Raw genomic sequence first — 18,136 nt, forward strand, 5'->3', positions numbered from 1 at the left:
TCAGCCATGATCATAGTGAATGGCGGAGCAGGCTCGAAGGGCCAAATGGCCTACTCCTCCTATTTTCTATGTTTCGTTCTCCATGCATGAGTGTCAAAAGGCTGCTCAGCTGGGGTAAAGAAAGCAGCACTGCCAAGCCTGATGCTGTTTTTTGGTGATGTCTGCAAATGTGCTCTTTCCTGCAGAGGCTGAGATTCGGAGGAGAAACCTTGGCTAGCCTTTCCCACTTGCCCACCCCCCCCACCCCCCAGTCAAAAAAAGGGCCAGGGGTTCAAGGGTCAATTATACCTCCCCCCACCCCCGCCCCCCCAACTATTGTTGTCTAGCTATGATCTAATTTAGGCATGAGCTTTTGTACCTGGGGCCTTCTGGTTTGCTTGGCTCAGTACTACACCAGCATTTATCCATTGAGCTATCGGGGCGGGTGGTGGGGACAGAGAGTGGTTTTTTAAAAATCCAGTGATGTTTTTTAAAGTTGAACTTGCTTCATTTGGTTTTCTGTTTTTCATTCGAGGGGTGGCATGGGCGTGGCCTCTGCCTCTGCTGGTATGCGCTGCGTAGTGTGGTGTGGGAAGGATCTCTGCTGCTAGCACTAGGCACAAAGAGGATATTCCCACGTCCTTGGGATCTCTCTCTTGTTTGGGGGAGCAATTGAATTCTCCTTGAAAGGGACAGTGTAGTTTTGTGATGAACGTTAAAATTTATTTGTGGGTCATTGGTGCCATTCGGGGCCCCTGTCTGATTTAAACCTTTTCCATTCATGAAATGCCCTGTACTATTGGGTGTGTACCAGGCGACGGGGATACGACAGATATAGTACCAGCATTAATCCCTCAACAACAAGAGGTATTGAGGCAGCCTGTAAGGGGCCTGGCTTCACTTTGTGTTAAAACAATGAATCGAGAGAATAGCCGGGCATTTTGATTGAGCCCTCAGCATGTCAGCACCACTCCTGTGTGCATTAGTATTACTCTTGCCTAGATAGGCATTCCTATTCTATTAACTGCAAGCCTGGCTCAATATGAGGTCTTGACTCAAACAAAGCAGCCTCCCCGTTCCTGCTCTCCCAGGCTCTCTGCAATAAAGCAGCTGTGCCATTTGAGGTCCCTTGCTATTTGGGCAGCTGTCTGACATCATTATTAAGCATAATGTCAGTGTCAACATGACTCTTGTCAGTGAATGTCCTCTGGAATATAAAAAATGTTTGAGAGTTGCTGTCAAAGGGTCTCTGATTTCCTTTGATTCTGGTGATTGATGTCCACATGAATTGGGACAACCTAAAGGTGCGGGTGCAGTTTGAGAGATGAACAATTCTTGCTGTCCTGGTGTACCAGCCCAGGCTGCATATCCGGGAAGTGCAGGCACATTTGGACAATGGGGTGGGTGTATTTATATTTTGGGACCCGGTCATTTCAAGTAATCTTTGGGGCTTTGTAGATAGGTGTATTATCTTATTATGGAAGGAAATACACCTATCGGCCTTGGCTTCATGGTAGTCTCTGAGTTAGAAGTTTGAGAGTTCAGGTCCCACTCCAGGAATTTGAGCAAATAATCCAGACTGATCCTTCAGTGTAGTACTGAGCGAGCATTGCGTTTCTGCCGCTGCCGACCTTCGGATGAGACGTTCAACCGCTCGAGTGGAGGTAAAAGATCCCATGGTGCCATTCGAAGGCGAGCAACAGAATTCTGTCAAGTGGCCTGACCAATATTTAGCCTTCAACCAACATCACTAAAACAGATGAATTGGTCATTATCTCATTGCTGTTTGTGCGTCCTTTAATTAGCTGTCGTGTTTCTTGCCTTATGACACTGACCACACTTCAAAAATACTTCACTGGTTGTTTTTAAAAAAAACTTTCGTATGTCCTGAGTTGGGAAAGAGAAAGTTCGTTCATTTCCCCCCAAATGCCTCTTGTTGCATCGACACACAGCCTCACCAAAGTTCAGTGAAGCTAGGAGTTGGTGATTTGCAATGTGCGTTATTAGGGTATGAACACTTTGTATATTTGCATGACAGTCCTCTGCTAATAATTCATGTTAACACCTCTGTTGCAGTTGCAGGCAAAGGGCAGTCATATGAACATGTAAAGAAATTGCCTAATATTGCAAATGGTAATTTCCAGGCAATAGGTGAATGGAACATCTGGAAGTTCATAAAATGCCTGATAGGCAGATGCTGAGTGCAGGACTGGGAAGGGGAATCTCCATTTTCTGTTTAATGTCTGCTCAGTGCTCTGAGGGTTAATCGATGAGTCATTTGATTGTCTGTCACTTGGTTGCTAGAGAGATGGAATGAACAAGCCAGTTGGGGTGGGAATGCCTGAGGTCGTGTGAAGAACTCTTTTTTTTTTTCTCTTTCCCCCCCTTTTATTCCTTAGTCTTTTGTCTATGTTGGGAATGTTCTGTTTGAGTGATTGGATGCACTCAGCACATACTCGCCTACGAGGTCAGTTGTGCTCTGCTGTGTACACAGAGGAACAGTTATATCGTCTGTCATAAACCCAGGCTTGAGCTCTTAACCCACTGTGTAACCAACAGGAGGTGGCTGTTTGCTTGGAGCAGTTGTCCCCTCAGCTGTTGAGTATGTGTCGAGTTGGAATGCAGGAGAATACCAGGAATTCCCCCAAAGTGAGAGAAACAGCCTAGGATGAGGTTTCAGGGCAGCACAATTGGTACCTGCTGACGCCTTTCATTAGAATGACAAGCTTGACAGTTAGAATAGCCTGATTGTCAGGCAGTTGACATTCTGTTTATACAAGTAAATTGAAGTCACTTAACCCAACTTCACATGAGCTCTCAACTGAAGAGACATCTTAAACTCTCCTACACGGTCACCATCTATTTTGCACTCTCTGCCTCGCTCCCAAGTGCAAAGACGATGCTTATAGTTGTTTTCTTATTGGGTTTGGTGGGTTGCTAGAATTGCCACTTCCTAATTTGTGTGGACAGTGGCATCGCTGCAGAACAGACGCTGAATATATTAAGACTGGTGGGAAAATCCAGCGAACAAACCAGTCATCCCAGCAATCGGTCTCGAGTGAAAACCACATTTATCCTGTGGTTAGAAACATAGAGGGTGATGATATAGAGGGAGGCCATTCGGCTTCATGTCCATGCTGGCGCTCTGCAAGAGTAACTCCACTAGTCCCACTCTCCCGCCTTTTCCCCGTAGCCATGCAAATTCTTTTCTCTTCAGGTAATTACCCAATTCCCTTTTTAAAGCCACAATTGAATTTGCCTGCACCACACACTTGGGTAGTGTATTCCAGATCCTAACTACTCATTGCATATATTAAAAAAAAAAAGTTTTCCGCATGTCACCATTATTTCTTTTGCCATTTACCTTAAATCAGTATCCTCTGGTTCTCCACCCTTCCGCCAATGAGAGCCGTTTCTCCCTATCAAGTCTGCCTAGACTGCTCCTGATTTTGAACATCTCTATCAAATCTCTTCTTCTCCTCTTTAAGGAGAACAGACCCAGCTTCTCCAATCTATCCACATAACTGAAGACCCTCATCCCCGGAACCATTCTCATAAATCTTCACCCTCTCTAATGCCTTCACATCCTTCCTAAAGTGTGGTGCCCAGAATTGAATACAATACTCCAGTTGAGGCTGAACCAGTGTTTTATAAAGGTTCAGCATAACTTCCTTGCTTTTGCACTCGATGCCCCTACTTATAAAGCCCAGGATCCCGCCTGCCTTATTAACCGCTTTCTCAATGTGCCCTGCCACCTTCAATGATTTGTGCACATAAACATCCAGGTCTCTCCTGCTCCTGTCCCCGTTTTAGCATTTATCCTTTATTTTATATTGCCTCTGTTTATTATTCCTAACTTCACATTTCTCTGCATTAAATTAAACCGCATCAGCCTTCACTATAATGGCCCTAGAGTTGAACAACCTGGCAATTCATAGCAGCCTAAATTTACAAATGAATAGTCGCTTGTGGGAGCTACCAGAAAGGTGCGGGGTGCGGTGTGATACAGTTATTAAATATTGCTGCTAGATCACGTCACAGACTTGGAACATTGACCCCTGCATGTGATGATTCTGCTGAGTTGTTCTTGATGTATCTGCTTCTCCTGATTCTTGTGGATTTGCGTTTCAGTGTGTAAGGAAGGGTTCTTCAAATCGGAGGCCACCAACGATCCTTGCTTGGAATGTCCTGCCAATACCCAGCCCTCTGCAGCAGGTTCCACATCGTGTCCGTGTGAGGAGGGTTTCTACCGAGCCTCCAGTGACCCCGCCACCTCTGCGTGTTCTCGTGAGTACAACCACCTTTTCCGCACTTGCTTGTTTGTGTACTGTATGTAATGCCTTTGTTGTTGAATAGTGTACATGCTGAAATGTAGGCTTTTGCTCTTGCCTGCTCCCTGGAGTGGGATTGGGACTACCAGGATGAGCAGTGTGCAATAATGGCTGATTGCTCGCATGACTTCTCTATCGCTGAGTAAGCTGTCCCATTTATGTCTCTCTTGTGTTTAATCTACAGGGCCACCCTCCATGCCAGAGGCTGTTACTGCTACTGCCATAGGTTCCATGATTGTCTTGAAGTGGATGCCGCCCAGTGACACTGGGGGCCGCAGTGATATCACCTACAGTGTGGTGTGCGAGCGTTGTGCTTGGGACACTGGAAGCTGCAAACCCTGCGAGGCTGGCGTCCGCTTTACTCGGCAGTTCCCATTTATGGAGACCACAGTGAGCGTGATGGAGCTGGAGCCGCATGCCAACTACACCTTCAAAGTCGAAGCGAGGAATGGGGTGTCCGACCAGAGCTTGACGCGCAGCATCGCCAGTGCTGTTGCCTTCATTAACGAAACGGGTAAGTATTCAACTGCACCGCAATGTGAGGCAACAGCATTCCAATTGGGAACACATGCCACTTAGAGTCAGGAATGTAGATTGTTGGCACCTATTGCAGTGTTGTCTCACCTGCGCTGAGGGTGCTGCTCATGGGTCCTGGCAGCCTTTCCTGTACCTTTGCCCAAGTGGCCATTCCTCATGTGAAAGCCGGACAATGACTGATGTCTCATCCAGGACTCCCAGCCGAGTCCGATCCCATTGTATTTGATGTATACGCGTCAACACCTCCAACTGGAATCGCTGAATGATGATCAGGAGTAGGAACTAGATGATTTTTCTTTCTCTTTCTCTAGTCCAATGAGTATTGTTGTCGCTGTGCCCTTTAGGCTGGGTCTACAAACAATGTTGCATTTATGTAACACCTTTCACATTCCAGGATGTCCCAAAGTGCATCACTGCCAATGAATTGCTCTTGAAGTGTTGTGTAGGTAACCATAGCAGCCAATTGGTGTGCAACAGGTCCCATTAAACAGCAAGTGCAATGAGTAGCGACTTGATCTGTTTTCAGTGGTGTTGGCTGAAGAGGGAATGTTGGCCAAGGTGGCACCAAAGCCAAGTGTTCTAGAGTAACAGGATAACTCCTTAACATTGAGATGTGGGTGGGGATGGTCTCTGGGTCAGGTGAGCAGTTTCTGGATTGGGATAGCAGTCTCTGCAATTTACAACCATCTTAGCTTTGCAATTGGAGTTTGTGTACACAGTCATAAGCCAGTGTTTAGCTCCTCAGTGTGGTATGGAACATTGACTGACCGGTTTATTAAGCACGTTCAACCCATTCCATATGGCGCATGGGTTACGTGTATATGTATTTTATTTTACAAAGCCTGTGCACATCCGGCCAGGTCTTTTCACCGTGCACATGACCTTTTTTAAAAGTCTAGCATTGCAAATTGACTTTGGTTTAAATTTCTCAAAACTGCTGAGCTGCTACCCCTCAAACAAACCTGCTGATCACCCTTCTGATGACTACAGTATGGTTTGGTACTGAGCAACCTGTCGTTATGTTCAACTGAGACACTTACACAATATTTATTACTCCTCTTTCTCGCTCCCACAGAACCTCCTAAAATCACCTCTATAGTTATGGAGAAACGGGAGAAGTCCAGCCTTACTCTGTCCTGGAGTGTTCCCAAGAGGCAAATGAGAGGCATTTCAGGCTACGAGGTCATGTACAGCAAGAAGGTGAGAATATATCACTGGACTTTCCCCACTTCAGTGCAGTCGGGGCAGTTACTTCCCAGACCCTTGGCTGTGCTCCCTTACTGCTGCTCCTCCAAAAACCCATTGGTATGGTTGGCTTCCACTCCACTCCAGTTCTCTGTACAGAGTCATGGCATCTACCATTTCCTTTTGTCTTTCTATAATTCTTGTCCACAGATGTTTAAGGAGTGGGTGTTCTTTTGTTCTTTGTTCCCCCAGATACCAGTCTCCCTTCAGTACCTCATCAGTTGGTCTTTCCTCATTTTTGAGCCCAGGCTGGGACTGTTGACAGGCTCACATAATCCATCCACACAGCCATTGGGTAGGGATTAGCAACGGGAACCCTGATTTCTTCCATTTCCCCAAGCACTGAAGCCAGTTGTCATATCCGTTATCCTGGCTGAGGTCAGCTAACCGAGTATGGACCAGGGGTCAAACCAGGCACCCTGGTCATCGATGTGGCTCTACCACGCTTCATGTTGCAACTAGCCATTGATCCATCAAGAGCAGCACATACCCAAATAAACCACTGCTGTTTGAGGATTCTGTCAATCCATTGTCAGAATGAGAATCTGACATCTTTGGAATGGCCTTTGGGTGCCTGTTCCAGATATTTTGGATGATATTATGGTGCTCCTTTTCACAGATTCAGCCAGGGATTTAGTGTTCCCTACTCACTATATTCAACAGCGGGCTAGTTGGTAAGATAAAGTACTGGGTGGTGTCCTAAAGATTCAGTATTATGGCCTTAAAGCAGCTTGAAAGGACCATCAAGGTGTTGATTGGGAATTCAAAGGACATCTGATCGAATTGTTTTATATCAATACCTGGACAGAGCCCTTTAGAATCGGGTTGAGAAAGGGCAAAGTGCACTTTGATCCTTTTCATCTTTCTTGATGAAAGGAAATTCGCAGTGCCAGTTTGTAGTGTATGTGACACCAGTCCAAAACAGTTCTCTTTCACAGTTCCAAACTCTTAAGTGCATAGCAGAAGGGCTTCCTCCAGGCCATGTATGAAATCCAGGACCAAGCTGTGAGGTGGGTTTGTGGCAAAAAGTGAAGCAGTTAAAGGGACAGAGGGCTTTCTGAATGGGGAGTTAGCCTGATCACCTCCCTCACATATATAGTTGGTGATGATTTAAGCCTGGTACTCAGTATTGGACATGAATGTCAAGCAGGATGCAAGCTGCTCTGTGTAGGCCCTTCTGAAAGCAAATGCTAGACCTGCATCTAAGCTCTCTGGATTTGATGTGTCCTGGAGAGGTAACGTGAGTGAGCACATTATCCTGGGGAAACAAAAACTACAGGTTAAGTGTCAATTTCTCAGTAGTTTGATTTGGATTTAAACATGGTGATGGTTTTCATGCATATCAATCATCCAGCTGACCAAAGGAATTTCGCACCAATAGATCCACTTAAACAAGAAGTGTTCTGAAATCAGACTGCAATTTTTAATTAAGGAAACGTGCAAACCAGTGAGGGTGTTGGACTGTTGGGCAGCTGCAAGGCTGTGTAGTCTGTAAGTGTAACATCCTAAAACCCAGATACTGTTACAGATATCTGAGAACTAGTCAGACTAATCCCTTGTTGAGATGAATAAGGAACACCCCGTTAATTCCCTCGAGGTGTTAAGTGTAAATTGACAGATTGTCAGTGGGAATTAGTAAAACTGCATGTTGCAACGCAGCTTGCGTATCCTATGAGAAGAGACTTTGTTGTGTGAAATTCAATCTCCAAAAAACCTTTATTTAAAAAAAAAATGCAGTTTGAGAGGTTTTACATCTCACGCCAGCAACTCCCAACCATCCGAGAAACTGCAAGGATGTCCGTGGCATCTGTGATGGCATTGCGTCCTTAAAGCAATACTGAACAGCACCAGGCTCAATCCCTGATCTGTGCTGGATAAACTGGTCTCAGTAAGAGCAGCAGTTGGGGGTGTTAATCTGGTCTTAATGAAATCAACAAGCGCATGGGAAAGGCGTCCGCTGCTATGTCCAGACTGGCCAAGAGAATGTGGGAAAATGGCGCACTGACACTGAACGCAAAAGTCCAAGTGTTTTAAGCCTGTGTCCTCAGTATCTTGCTCTACGGCAGTGAGGCCTGGACAATGTATGTCAGCCAAGAGTGACATCTCAACTCATTCCATCTTCGCTGCCTCCGGAGAATCTGTGGCATCAGGTGGCAGGACCGTATCTCCAACGCAGATGTCCTCGAGGTGGCCAACATCCCCAGCATATACACCCTACTGAGCCAGTGGCGCTTGAGATGGCTTGGCCATGTTAGCCGCATGGAAGATGGCAGGATCCCCAAGGACGCACTGTACAGCGAGCTCGCCACTGGTATCAGACCCACCGGCCATCCATGTCTCCGCTTCAAAGATGTCTGCAAATGCGACATGAAGTCCTGTGACATTGACCACAAGTCGTGGGAGTCAGTTGCCAGTGATCGCCAGAGCTGGCGGGCAGCCATAAAGGCGGGGCTAAAGAGTGGCGAGTCAAAGAGGCTTAGCAGTTGGCAGGAAAAAAGACAAGCGCAAGGAGAGAGTCAACTGTGTAACAGCCCCGACAACCAGTTTATCTGCAGTGACTGTGGAAGAGTCTGTCACTCTAGAATTGGCCTTTATAGCCACTCCAGGTGCTGCTCACAAACCACTGACCACCTCCAAGTGCTTACCCATTGTCTCCCGAGACAAGGAGGCCAAAGAAGAAGAAGATTTGACCATGGCAAACATCACTGACATCCAAGCACCTGCATGCTCCAGCAGGAGTCACTGGACAGTGAGCCGGAATATTACCGATTTATACTCCCCATCTCTTTAGCCCAGTGGCATTGGTCAAATGGCCCAGCAATGTTCACTATTTTTAGGTTTGCTCTGGAAAAATGGCCATTTAGGTGAAAGCCGACCTATTCCTGAGTCTGTCGTCATGAATGGGGAGAGAAAATAAAATTCTTTGTCCACTGCACATTATTACAGCACATTTACAACCTCTGGAGTAACAGATGATGAATTGAAGTAGCTTTGTTTTGTGGTTTACGATGCAAAGCTTTTTGTTTTGTGAATTACAAAAACTGTGTCCTTTTTCCCCTGTTTAACATGCATGTATTCCTTGTGCTTAACTCTCAGTGCATCTAAAGGTTTACATATTAATGAGACACCCTGAGAACCATGTTCTCCTTCTGCAATAATGGCTATTCACTGCCGCAAAGAGATCATTACCACCTCTTAATCACCAAGCTCCCATTGCTATGCCGAACAAGAGAAATCACAAAAAGGAGAGGTTTAATTCTTTTCACTTTATATTCTGTTGAGAGCAACTGCCCCATCCTGACCCCCAAGAGGATGGGGGTCAACTCATTTGCCTTGATAATGGGATCTGCTGTTTTATCTGTCTATTCTCCCAATGTCCTCCTTGTAGGTGGATCAACAGAGCTACACAGTGCTGCGTTCTGACAATAACTTTGTGAAGGTTTCCAACTTGCTGCCTGGAACAGTGTATGTTTTCCGTGTGCAGGCGTTGACGCCAGACGGGGCCGGGTTTTACAGTGAGACGTATGAGTTCCTCACCCTTCCAGATAAAGGTGATGTACCGTTAACAGTTTTGAAGATTGCTCTTTTCCTCTCTCTCTCTCTCTCATGTCTGTAGTGCCGCCTTCCCCTTTTTCCTTTGAAAATGAAAACGGAACATGCAAGGAATACAAACCAATGCCATCAGCATGCGAGAAAAAAGAAGTTTGAGGGAGACCCTTTGTCAGAAGCTAAATCATTAACTCTTCCGGATGATGGTGGAATGTGCAATGTATTGCCAGCATTTTTGCATTCAATTTCCAGCATTTGTTTTGTTCTTTGTTCTCCTTTGTGATTACTTTTAAATCTGCTCAGGCCCTTTACAGTCCTGTCCAAGAGGTCGGGTTGGCAGATTAAAGGCTCCCGTGCGCCCCCTCCCCCAGTTTGCTCTGTGAGCTAATTTAATCTATTGTGTGGTTACCGGTTAGTGCTTTGTATGTCGGTTGCTGTACTTAGCTGCCTGGATGCAGAGCGTTAATTCTACTCTTCAGTGCTACTTTTATACTGAGCGTGGGCCGGCTCCGTACTGCACTTGATGGATTGGTGGGTTTCCAAGTTTCCAGGGATTTCATCCAAAATATAATGGTTGTTGTAGATAATCAAAAGAGAAACTGCATGGCGTAAATCTGAAATGAAATGGAAATGTACAGCAGGTTAACACATCGGATGGAATCCAGGATGAGAAAATCATTCCCTTCCCTTTCTTTCAGCAGATTCTAATTGGACAGCCATTATAGTGGGGATATTGGTCGGAGGAGTTATGATCCTGCTGCTGATTGTTTTTCTCTACATTAGGCGGAGGTGAGTTTTTAAACTTGCTTTTAGCAATCAAATTAACACAAGAAATGGGAGCAGAGGTAGACCATATGGCCCATTTGATGCAATCATGGCTGATCTTAGGCTTCAATTCCACTCTCCTGCCGGCTCCCCACATCCCGTGATTCCCTGCAAGACCAAAAATCAATCTGTCCCAGCCTTAAATGTATTCAATGATGGAGCGTCCACAATCCTCTGGGGTAGAAAATCCCAAAGATTCACAACCCTTTTGAGTGTATTCATTTCTCCTCATATCAGTCTTGAATGATCGGCCCCTTGCCCTGACACTGTGCCCCCTTCAGTACTCTGTGTATTTGTTGCGTTTCCACACAGACTGTAATTTTGCAGGTTGTAACTGCATACTTGTGTGATGGGCTCCAGATATGGGCCTAGCCCAGATGCACCGATGGCATGCTGAACTTTTCAGTAATGTTGTTGTTTTTGCGGACGTCAGTGAGAGTTTGATATAGGGCGGAACAAGCACATCGAACAAAGTCTTGCTTTGCAAATCATGTAATTAGCCCAGACGGGCCAGTTCTCCCCCACCCCCCCCCCCCCCCCCCTCCCCACTCCCCACCCAAAACCAGATGGGAGGTGATGCATATTTTTCAAAAATTGTAGCATGCAAGCACAACACTGTTCAGATGTCAACACATGGAAGAAATCCTCACTTTCATTGACTTTTTGCAGCATTGAAAACGAGACCTTTCGTTGTTTGGTTTGCGATGATCAAAGTTACCGAGCACTCTACTGAACTAGGATAGTATGATATGGTCATTTGTGCTTTTCCTAACTTTTTTTTTAAATAATTTTTTTAGGAGACGCAGTTCCCGTGCTCGTCAGGGACCTGAGGATATTTATTTCACCAAACACCCCGGTAAGTCTCATTTAGATAAAGATCCTGCCTCCGGGAGATAAACTAGAATGGAGGCACTGAGAGATGATTTCCTTATTTATAAGATGCATCATGTCTTCTGGTTTTACCGCTTATAACTGTTTTGAAAATATGGATTTTTCTATTGCCCCAACTGCATGTGTTCAACACACTCCTACTTGTGCTTGCTGTAAACCTTGTGTGTTACTGACTGAATATTGAGAAAGCCAGTTCTTCAAGGCTGTACCAGTCTTGGCTCTCATGGGCACCCTCATCCTGCTGGGCCACGTGGCTCTGTTTGGGCCACCCCCTGCTAAAATCACTTTGTACTGTTTGGGTAACGGTGGACCCCACCCTGCTAGACCTGGGTCGTTTTATTTGTGTCTCTGCAGCCATCCTCCCTATTTGGGGCCGTTTGGCAATCCACATCACATTTGCAACTGTTAATGTTGGTATCTTACCCATTGTGTGTAACAGACACAAATTACACATAGAGAATGTTTATATTTTCTGTGCTTCCAGACCAGCTGAGGCCTCTGAAGACCTATGTTGATCCACATACATATGAAGACCCAAACCAGGCAATCCTAAAGTTTGCTGATGAGATCCATCCATCTGCAATCACCAAGCAGAAAGTGATTGGAGCTGGTATGTAACTCTTTACAATGACAATGACTGAGTATCCAACTCTAGAACTATACGCTGAGCGACACGATGACCATAAAGCATGGGCATTGCCTTAGTGCCCTAACTGTTGGGCAGTATTAGACAGTGCTGGTATTGAATCAGGCCTGTGCCATTGACATTGACAGTATCAAGCCAATACTCGCAATAGTGTTTGTATTGTGCCTTTTAGCTAATTGGCAAATCACTGAATGAAACAAATTCTCTGCTTTGCACCCAAACAGGTGAATTTGGTGAGGTCTACAAAGGAATTTTGAAGAAAGGGCGGAAGGAGATTGGTGTAGCTATTAAAACACTGAAAACCGGTTATACTGAAAGCCAAAGGATCGATTTTCTGAGTGAAGCAAGCATCATGGGGCAGTTCAGTCATCACAATGTCATTCACCTAGAGGGGGTCGTCACCAAATGTGAGTAACTCGGTTGAATGAAGAATTCCATCCATCTTCTGTAAGGTATCAATCAGTCTGTAAACTCCTGTGGAATGGCCCAGGGAGAGAATGAATAAATGTGTCTTTTAGCGATACCCTTGTCTTACAGTGTCCTCCCTGTCTCCTTACAGACAAACCCCTGATGATTGTTACAGAGTATATGGAAAATGGAGCACTAGATGCCTACCTCCGGGTAAGTATCTACATTTTAGATCTCTGGCTGGAATGAGAATCTGAAACATTTAATCAGTTTTAAGCAGTGAAATGGGAATCTTCTGGAGCACCTTGTGTATTGCACCCTTTATTCTGATTTGTATAGAGGACAACATTCCTAATCACTTCTCCATGCAACACCCAGTAATAGGATGTGGTGTAAAAAGTGGACCATGCCACACAGCCAGCACAGATACCCTCAATTATGCAAGTCTCTATATTTTCATACGTTCCAATGCCACAGCTGACACATTAAACATATACAACTTGTAACCATTTCCTTGAGTTTGATTTTAGCAACATCCAAAATGTGTTCAAACGAACGTCTTCCCAAGAGTGAAAGGTCACCAGAGTAGTGGTACGCGGACCTTTTGATTCTTGCGGTTTGAGCTCCGGGATTGGGGACATCACTGCAGGCAAGCTGTGGGTGTTGTGACACAAGCAGCTCATTAAAACTACTCTGCCTGTGAGTGAATATTGGATAATACATCAGTGCAGTCCACCACTTTTCTTTGTGATGCTTCCACATCTTTCTAAAATCATATTTAGGTTTAGAGGATGTTAATGGAGCTCTTGGGTGTTTAACTAGCTGATTCCTGTAATTTCCCAGTTGTATTCCTTTGATTAATGTTAACTGAGTGAGTGAGTTCATTGAGCTGATGGTGCTACGGAGATTATGGGAATTAATTTCTCCTTCCGTTGCAGAGTAATGATGGTGACTTCTCTTCTCTCCAACTGGTCGGAATGCTGCGCGGCATTTCGTCCGGCATGAAGTACCTTTCCGACATGAATTATGTACACCGAGACCTTGCAGCTCGCAACATCCTGGTGAACAGTCAACTGGTGTGCAAAGTGTCAGACTTTGGGCTCTCCCGAGTTTTGGAAGATGATACCGAGGGAACGTACACCACTAGTGTGAGTACATCTCTTGTAGAAAGAATTGATTTCTTTGGTAGTGATGGAAGGAGAACCCCTTTGCGAATCTTCGTACTGCCAAGTAGGTTCCAGGATCACGGAATTCCTTTAGTGCTTTTAAAAAAAACTTTGGAGTGAGCGGTGCCACCTAACCAGATGTGCAGTATAAATCCCTTCTATGCAACTTGTTGAAAAGACTCCAAAGCACTGAGTTTCAGCGGCAGCACTTTAACTAGAGCTGGACTGAAATACTGCCTGAATGCTTTCCCCTGGATTGTGAATCCATTTTGGTAACACCTGAGTTGCTAAGTTACTTAGCTACAAAGAACATTTTCTTTATTGCTGTGGAACTCCCAATCTTGCAAGCCTCCTTCCAAAATAGAGAAGTATGAGAATGAGTGTTTGTTTTTTTTTGTCTGTGTCACTACACTAACCTGTCTCCTTTCCTTTCCATCATTGTTGGACTCTCTATTGTAAGTCATCCCTCCAAATCTTGAACCTAGCAGCGTCCAGCCCAGCAATTCTAAATTACGTTCTTGGGCATCTGCCATTCTGTATAACGTCTCCACCATTCAAAACCTTATCTTCACTACCATTTGATTATGGTGTCAGTGCCATTTCCTACCCCTTGTAATAAACCTGTTATTGTCTCTTCCCAAATGCAACATGGGTACAATGAATGGGTAATGCGCAAGAATTGCAGAAATGGGAAGAAGTGATTTGGCCCATGTTTTTCCAACTTCTCGCCATATAACTCTGATCCAGTTAGAACCCATTTATATGGTCTGTTTCAGTGTCATTTTCTGGTAACACACGCTCCATTCTATTACAACTTTTGGGTAAAAATATGTTGACTCTTTCCATTTTCAGTCCTAAATTCCTAACTTTTAACATGCAAGTTGCCAATCAGTTCTCCAGTACTTTCCATAAATATCCTATGAATATGGTGACTGCCATTTTCTCTGGGGCATCTTGTGTCACCTGTTGGCATTTTAACAGAAATCTGTTATCCGGCACAAAGATCGATAATTGCCCACAGGGCAAAGGGCTGAGCATTGTCCATTTGTGGCAGATTGTGTCCATAGATCAGCAAGAATCTGGTTGAAAGATGCATAATGTGGAAAATGTTAAAGTAGTCGGTGTTGTGGAAAATGTACTTGAAGTGGCACAATCGTTATGGGCAGTTGTCCTGTGACAAGCTGAAACTTAACAATATTAAGCTGGGGATTGTCATGCGAGCTCTTCCTGGGACCATTAGTTTATACTATTGGGGAAACTCTGCAATCTTCCATTGCTGATGATGTGTTTCTTTCAGGGAGGGAAGATTCCAATCCGCTGGACCGCTCCAGAGGCAATTGCTTATCGGAAGTTTACCTCGGCAAGTGACGTATGGAGCTTTGGCATAGTAATGTGGGAAGTCTTGTCCTATGGAGAGAGACCTTACTGGGATATGTCCAATCATGAGGTAAGAGGCAGAGTTGTCCAAACAATACAAACTGGTGTTCTGGATTTAACAAAATGAGGGGCAGGAACGGAGTGTACAAAGAAATTAAGAGTACCAAGTGGGGCAGAAAAACAATACATGGGATACTGAAGAACATAAAAGTACATAAGCAGCAATGCAGGGGTGAATAGAGGCACAGAGGAACAAAAGAGGCAACGCAAGAGTAACCAAAGAGTATAGATTCAGTAGAGGTGATGAGGGAGGGGGCAATTGAGCAGTGAGGGGCAGAAAAGCTGCTCTGGAGGACAGTGGGGCAGGAAGTGTGTTGCAGAAGAATGCCCACAAATACAGTAATATTTGCAGAAAAGATGCCGTCTTCTAGAACTTGCCTAATTGCAAACAAACATTTTAACCTATGAATTAAGAAATTACCTCAAGATACAGATGTGGAATAATAATCTATAGGAACCAGGTTCCAGGCCAATGAATTTTGAGGATTTCAGTTGCATGTTCTTGCTTGGCTGGAGAGATGCGAGGAGTTTGGTAATTTAATGCACTGAAGACCAAATTGTCATTAATGCTAATTAGAGTGAGGGGTTTTAGTTCTGGGGACTGGAATATTTTCCATTTCAGTCACCCAGTGTCAGCACCAAGCACTCTTTGCCTTTGTCAGATGCATTGTCTAAACAATGTACATCTTAACCTCCTCCTTTGAAAGCACTCTACTGCGCTTGTGTGGCATTTGCCATTTTCCACACAACCTATCTCACTGAGTGACATTGCCAATTTAGGATCAGTTTTGTGCTGTGGATCTATGCTTACTAAGAGCTAGACTACCTTCATTTCAAATAGGAGCCTTACACCCAACATTTAGGCTGAGGGACATTAAAGAGTTCGTCACCTCCCTTGACATGCGATCTCTCGATTTTATTATGCTTTACTTCCTCTGGCACTTCAAGTTGCAAGCAGATGATACTTGTCCGTGTCCTGGGTTATTGAATTAAACAGCTTCTGTTTGCATTTTTTGTAGGTGATGAAATCGATAAATGAAGGATTCCGCCTGCCTGCTCCGATGGACTGTCCCTCGGCCATCTACCAGCTGATGATGCAGTGCTGGCAGCAGGAGAGGGCCAAACGACCTAAATTCTGTGACATTGTCAACATCCTCGATAAATTGATCCGCAACCCAGACTCTTTGAAAAACATTGCAGATTTCGATCCACGGTAGGTTCTGTGGGACAGGAAAGCGCCCCTACATTCTGTTCACAACAGCAGTTGATGGCTTTTGCAGTACTGAGTTTAAATCTGATTAGCTGATTTTAGATGGGGCCACTGCTGTTGGCCTCAGTGCTGCTGAGGTGGGAAGTGGGGGGAAATAAATCAGCCAGGGTTCCCAGTCCTGATCACTATCTGGTGACCGCAGCTTGAAAGTGTGCATGTCAATGCTGGATGGAGGGCATCCCAGCACAAATTAACAGTGAGGAGATAATTAACAAACTACTCCCAAATCAGTTCACTTTCTCTGCTGGTGGGATATAGTCAGTGCTATCAATGCCCAAATTTGAACAATATGAAGGTGAACAGGCTTTATTGACCTGATAAACAGCCAGCGTATTGATTGATTGATCCAAAACTCGCTTCAACATTGAAAGGAAATTGTCCAAAATACCTTGTAGATTGGTAGGCTCCATTGAACCTCCAGCTGGGCTTTCTAGCTCCCTTGATGGTTGAGAGTTGATGGGCACAGAAGGGCCTGCTGGAATCACAAGTAAACCCAACCTGCTTTAGGGTTTTATCTAGGGATTTATTGGAACAATTTACGAAGTTTATTTGGTGACCACCAAGATACATATATTCAACCACTTCACGCCCTTACCCATTCCTGTCATGGTCACTCTGTGTGTGCGTGTGCGCGTGTGTGTACGATGGGGCTATCCTGTATGTATATCTGACTTCTCCATCTGATGTTGAGAGTGTGTGTTGTTTTCTATCTGTATGTGTGACATCTGGGTTATCGGTATGTGCCGCAAGGAATGAGGGAGGTGTCCAAAATTGTGGGGTTTTTTTTAACAAAGCATCTATGTTTACAAGAAAGTAATATTCTCTACTGGTTGTACTAAGTATCCAAAAGGTTAACCATCAGCTGCCAAAAAACATGAAAGTGCAGGGACTGAGTGACCTCTCCATACGAGTGAGAAACGGTCAAAGACTCGGGCAGTCTATAGATGAGTCGTTTGAACAATTTCTGCAGCCAGCCCTGCTGGTGCCAAGCAATCACCGGTACGGGTCAGGCCCTGACTGGTGCTCTATGCATTGGGGTACCAATCTGGTCCTAACTGGTAGCTTGGATTCTTTGCATAGCAGATCTAGTAGTGGTAATGAAATAGGCTGGCGGGAATCCAGCTTTGTACTTGATGGCTCTATGGTCCAGGAAGTGCACATTCCAGTGCTCCAGGTGCATGAACAATGGAAAAACCACGAAAACTCCCATTTGAATAATGGCTGTGGGCAATTTGATCGGGACCCAGCAATCGAGGCCTGTCTGACTAGTACAGGGCAGAAATTAAAGATTTACATTTACCGAGGGTGAACTTTGGTAGATCTGTGCCTTGCGTTATCAGTCTCTGCAGTGAACTGGCTGTCTTCATTTTCTGACATTTCACCCCTTACTGCTTTGGATTGCAGTTAATCCCAAACTCGAAGATTGATTCAGGATGGCAAACTTTTGTAGAGATTGCAGTAAAACTAGTTGATACTGCTGAGTGAATTAAAACTTTCAAAAAGAAATGCAGTAAATCTCTGGTTTGGGAGGTTCATAGGGACCAAGTTGACCAACGACTCCATGTGATGCAATGATACCTGTTCCTGGGGCCTGTGAAGAATGATGTCTGTGAACCAAGGTTAAATAGTGAAGGTATAAGAATGGATTGATATTTTTGGAAGTTTTCTTAATTAGATTTGGATACCAGGGAGCAGGTACATGAACTCTTTTTTTTTTTGAAAGGTTAAATGGGTGGGGTAGAGTCCATCATGGGGTTTGACTGTGCATGGTCTGTGGAAAGAGTGAGCTTGATGGGATGAATGGGAGGAAAAAGCCGTTCTTGTGTCTGAGAGAATTTTGACTTTTATTTTT

At 44.8% G+C, this 18,136-nt stretch overlaps 1 protein-coding gene across 1 annotated transcript in view; it reads left to right on the forward strand.

Annotated features, from left to right (window-relative positions):
- The window catches only part of epha2b (eph receptor A2 b), a 45,639-nt gene that overhangs the window by 22,266 nt on the left and 5,237 nt on the right, over positions 1–18,136 (forward strand). The window contains exons 4-15 of the mRNA XM_068017362.1: positions 4,111–4,266; positions 4,495–4,824; positions 5,923–6,047; positions 9,481–9,643; positions 10,343–10,430; positions 11,264–11,322; positions 11,842–11,967; positions 12,228–12,410; positions 12,563–12,624; positions 13,350–13,559; positions 14,875–15,024; positions 16,034–16,227. Coding sequence (XP_067873463.1) covers positions 4,111–4,266; positions 4,495–4,824; positions 5,923–6,047; positions 9,481–9,643; positions 10,343–10,430; positions 11,264–11,322; positions 11,842–11,967; positions 12,228–12,410; positions 12,563–12,624; positions 13,350–13,559; positions 14,875–15,024; positions 16,034–16,227 — 1,846 coding nt within the window. The remainder of the gene's footprint in view (positions 1–4,110; positions 4,267–4,494; positions 4,825–5,922; positions 6,048–9,480; positions 9,644–10,342; positions 10,431–11,263; positions 11,323–11,841; positions 11,968–12,227; positions 12,411–12,562; positions 12,625–13,349; positions 13,560–14,874; positions 15,025–16,033; positions 16,228–18,136) is intronic.

Source organism: Heterodontus francisci, chromosome 37 (assembly GCF_036365525.1).
Source record: "Heterodontus francisci isolate sHetFra1 chromosome 37, sHetFra1.hap1, whole genome shotgun sequence".
In the NCBI taxonomy this organism is placed as follows: Eukaryota; Metazoa; Chordata; class Chondrichthyes; order Heterodontiformes; family Heterodontidae; genus Heterodontus; species Heterodontus francisci.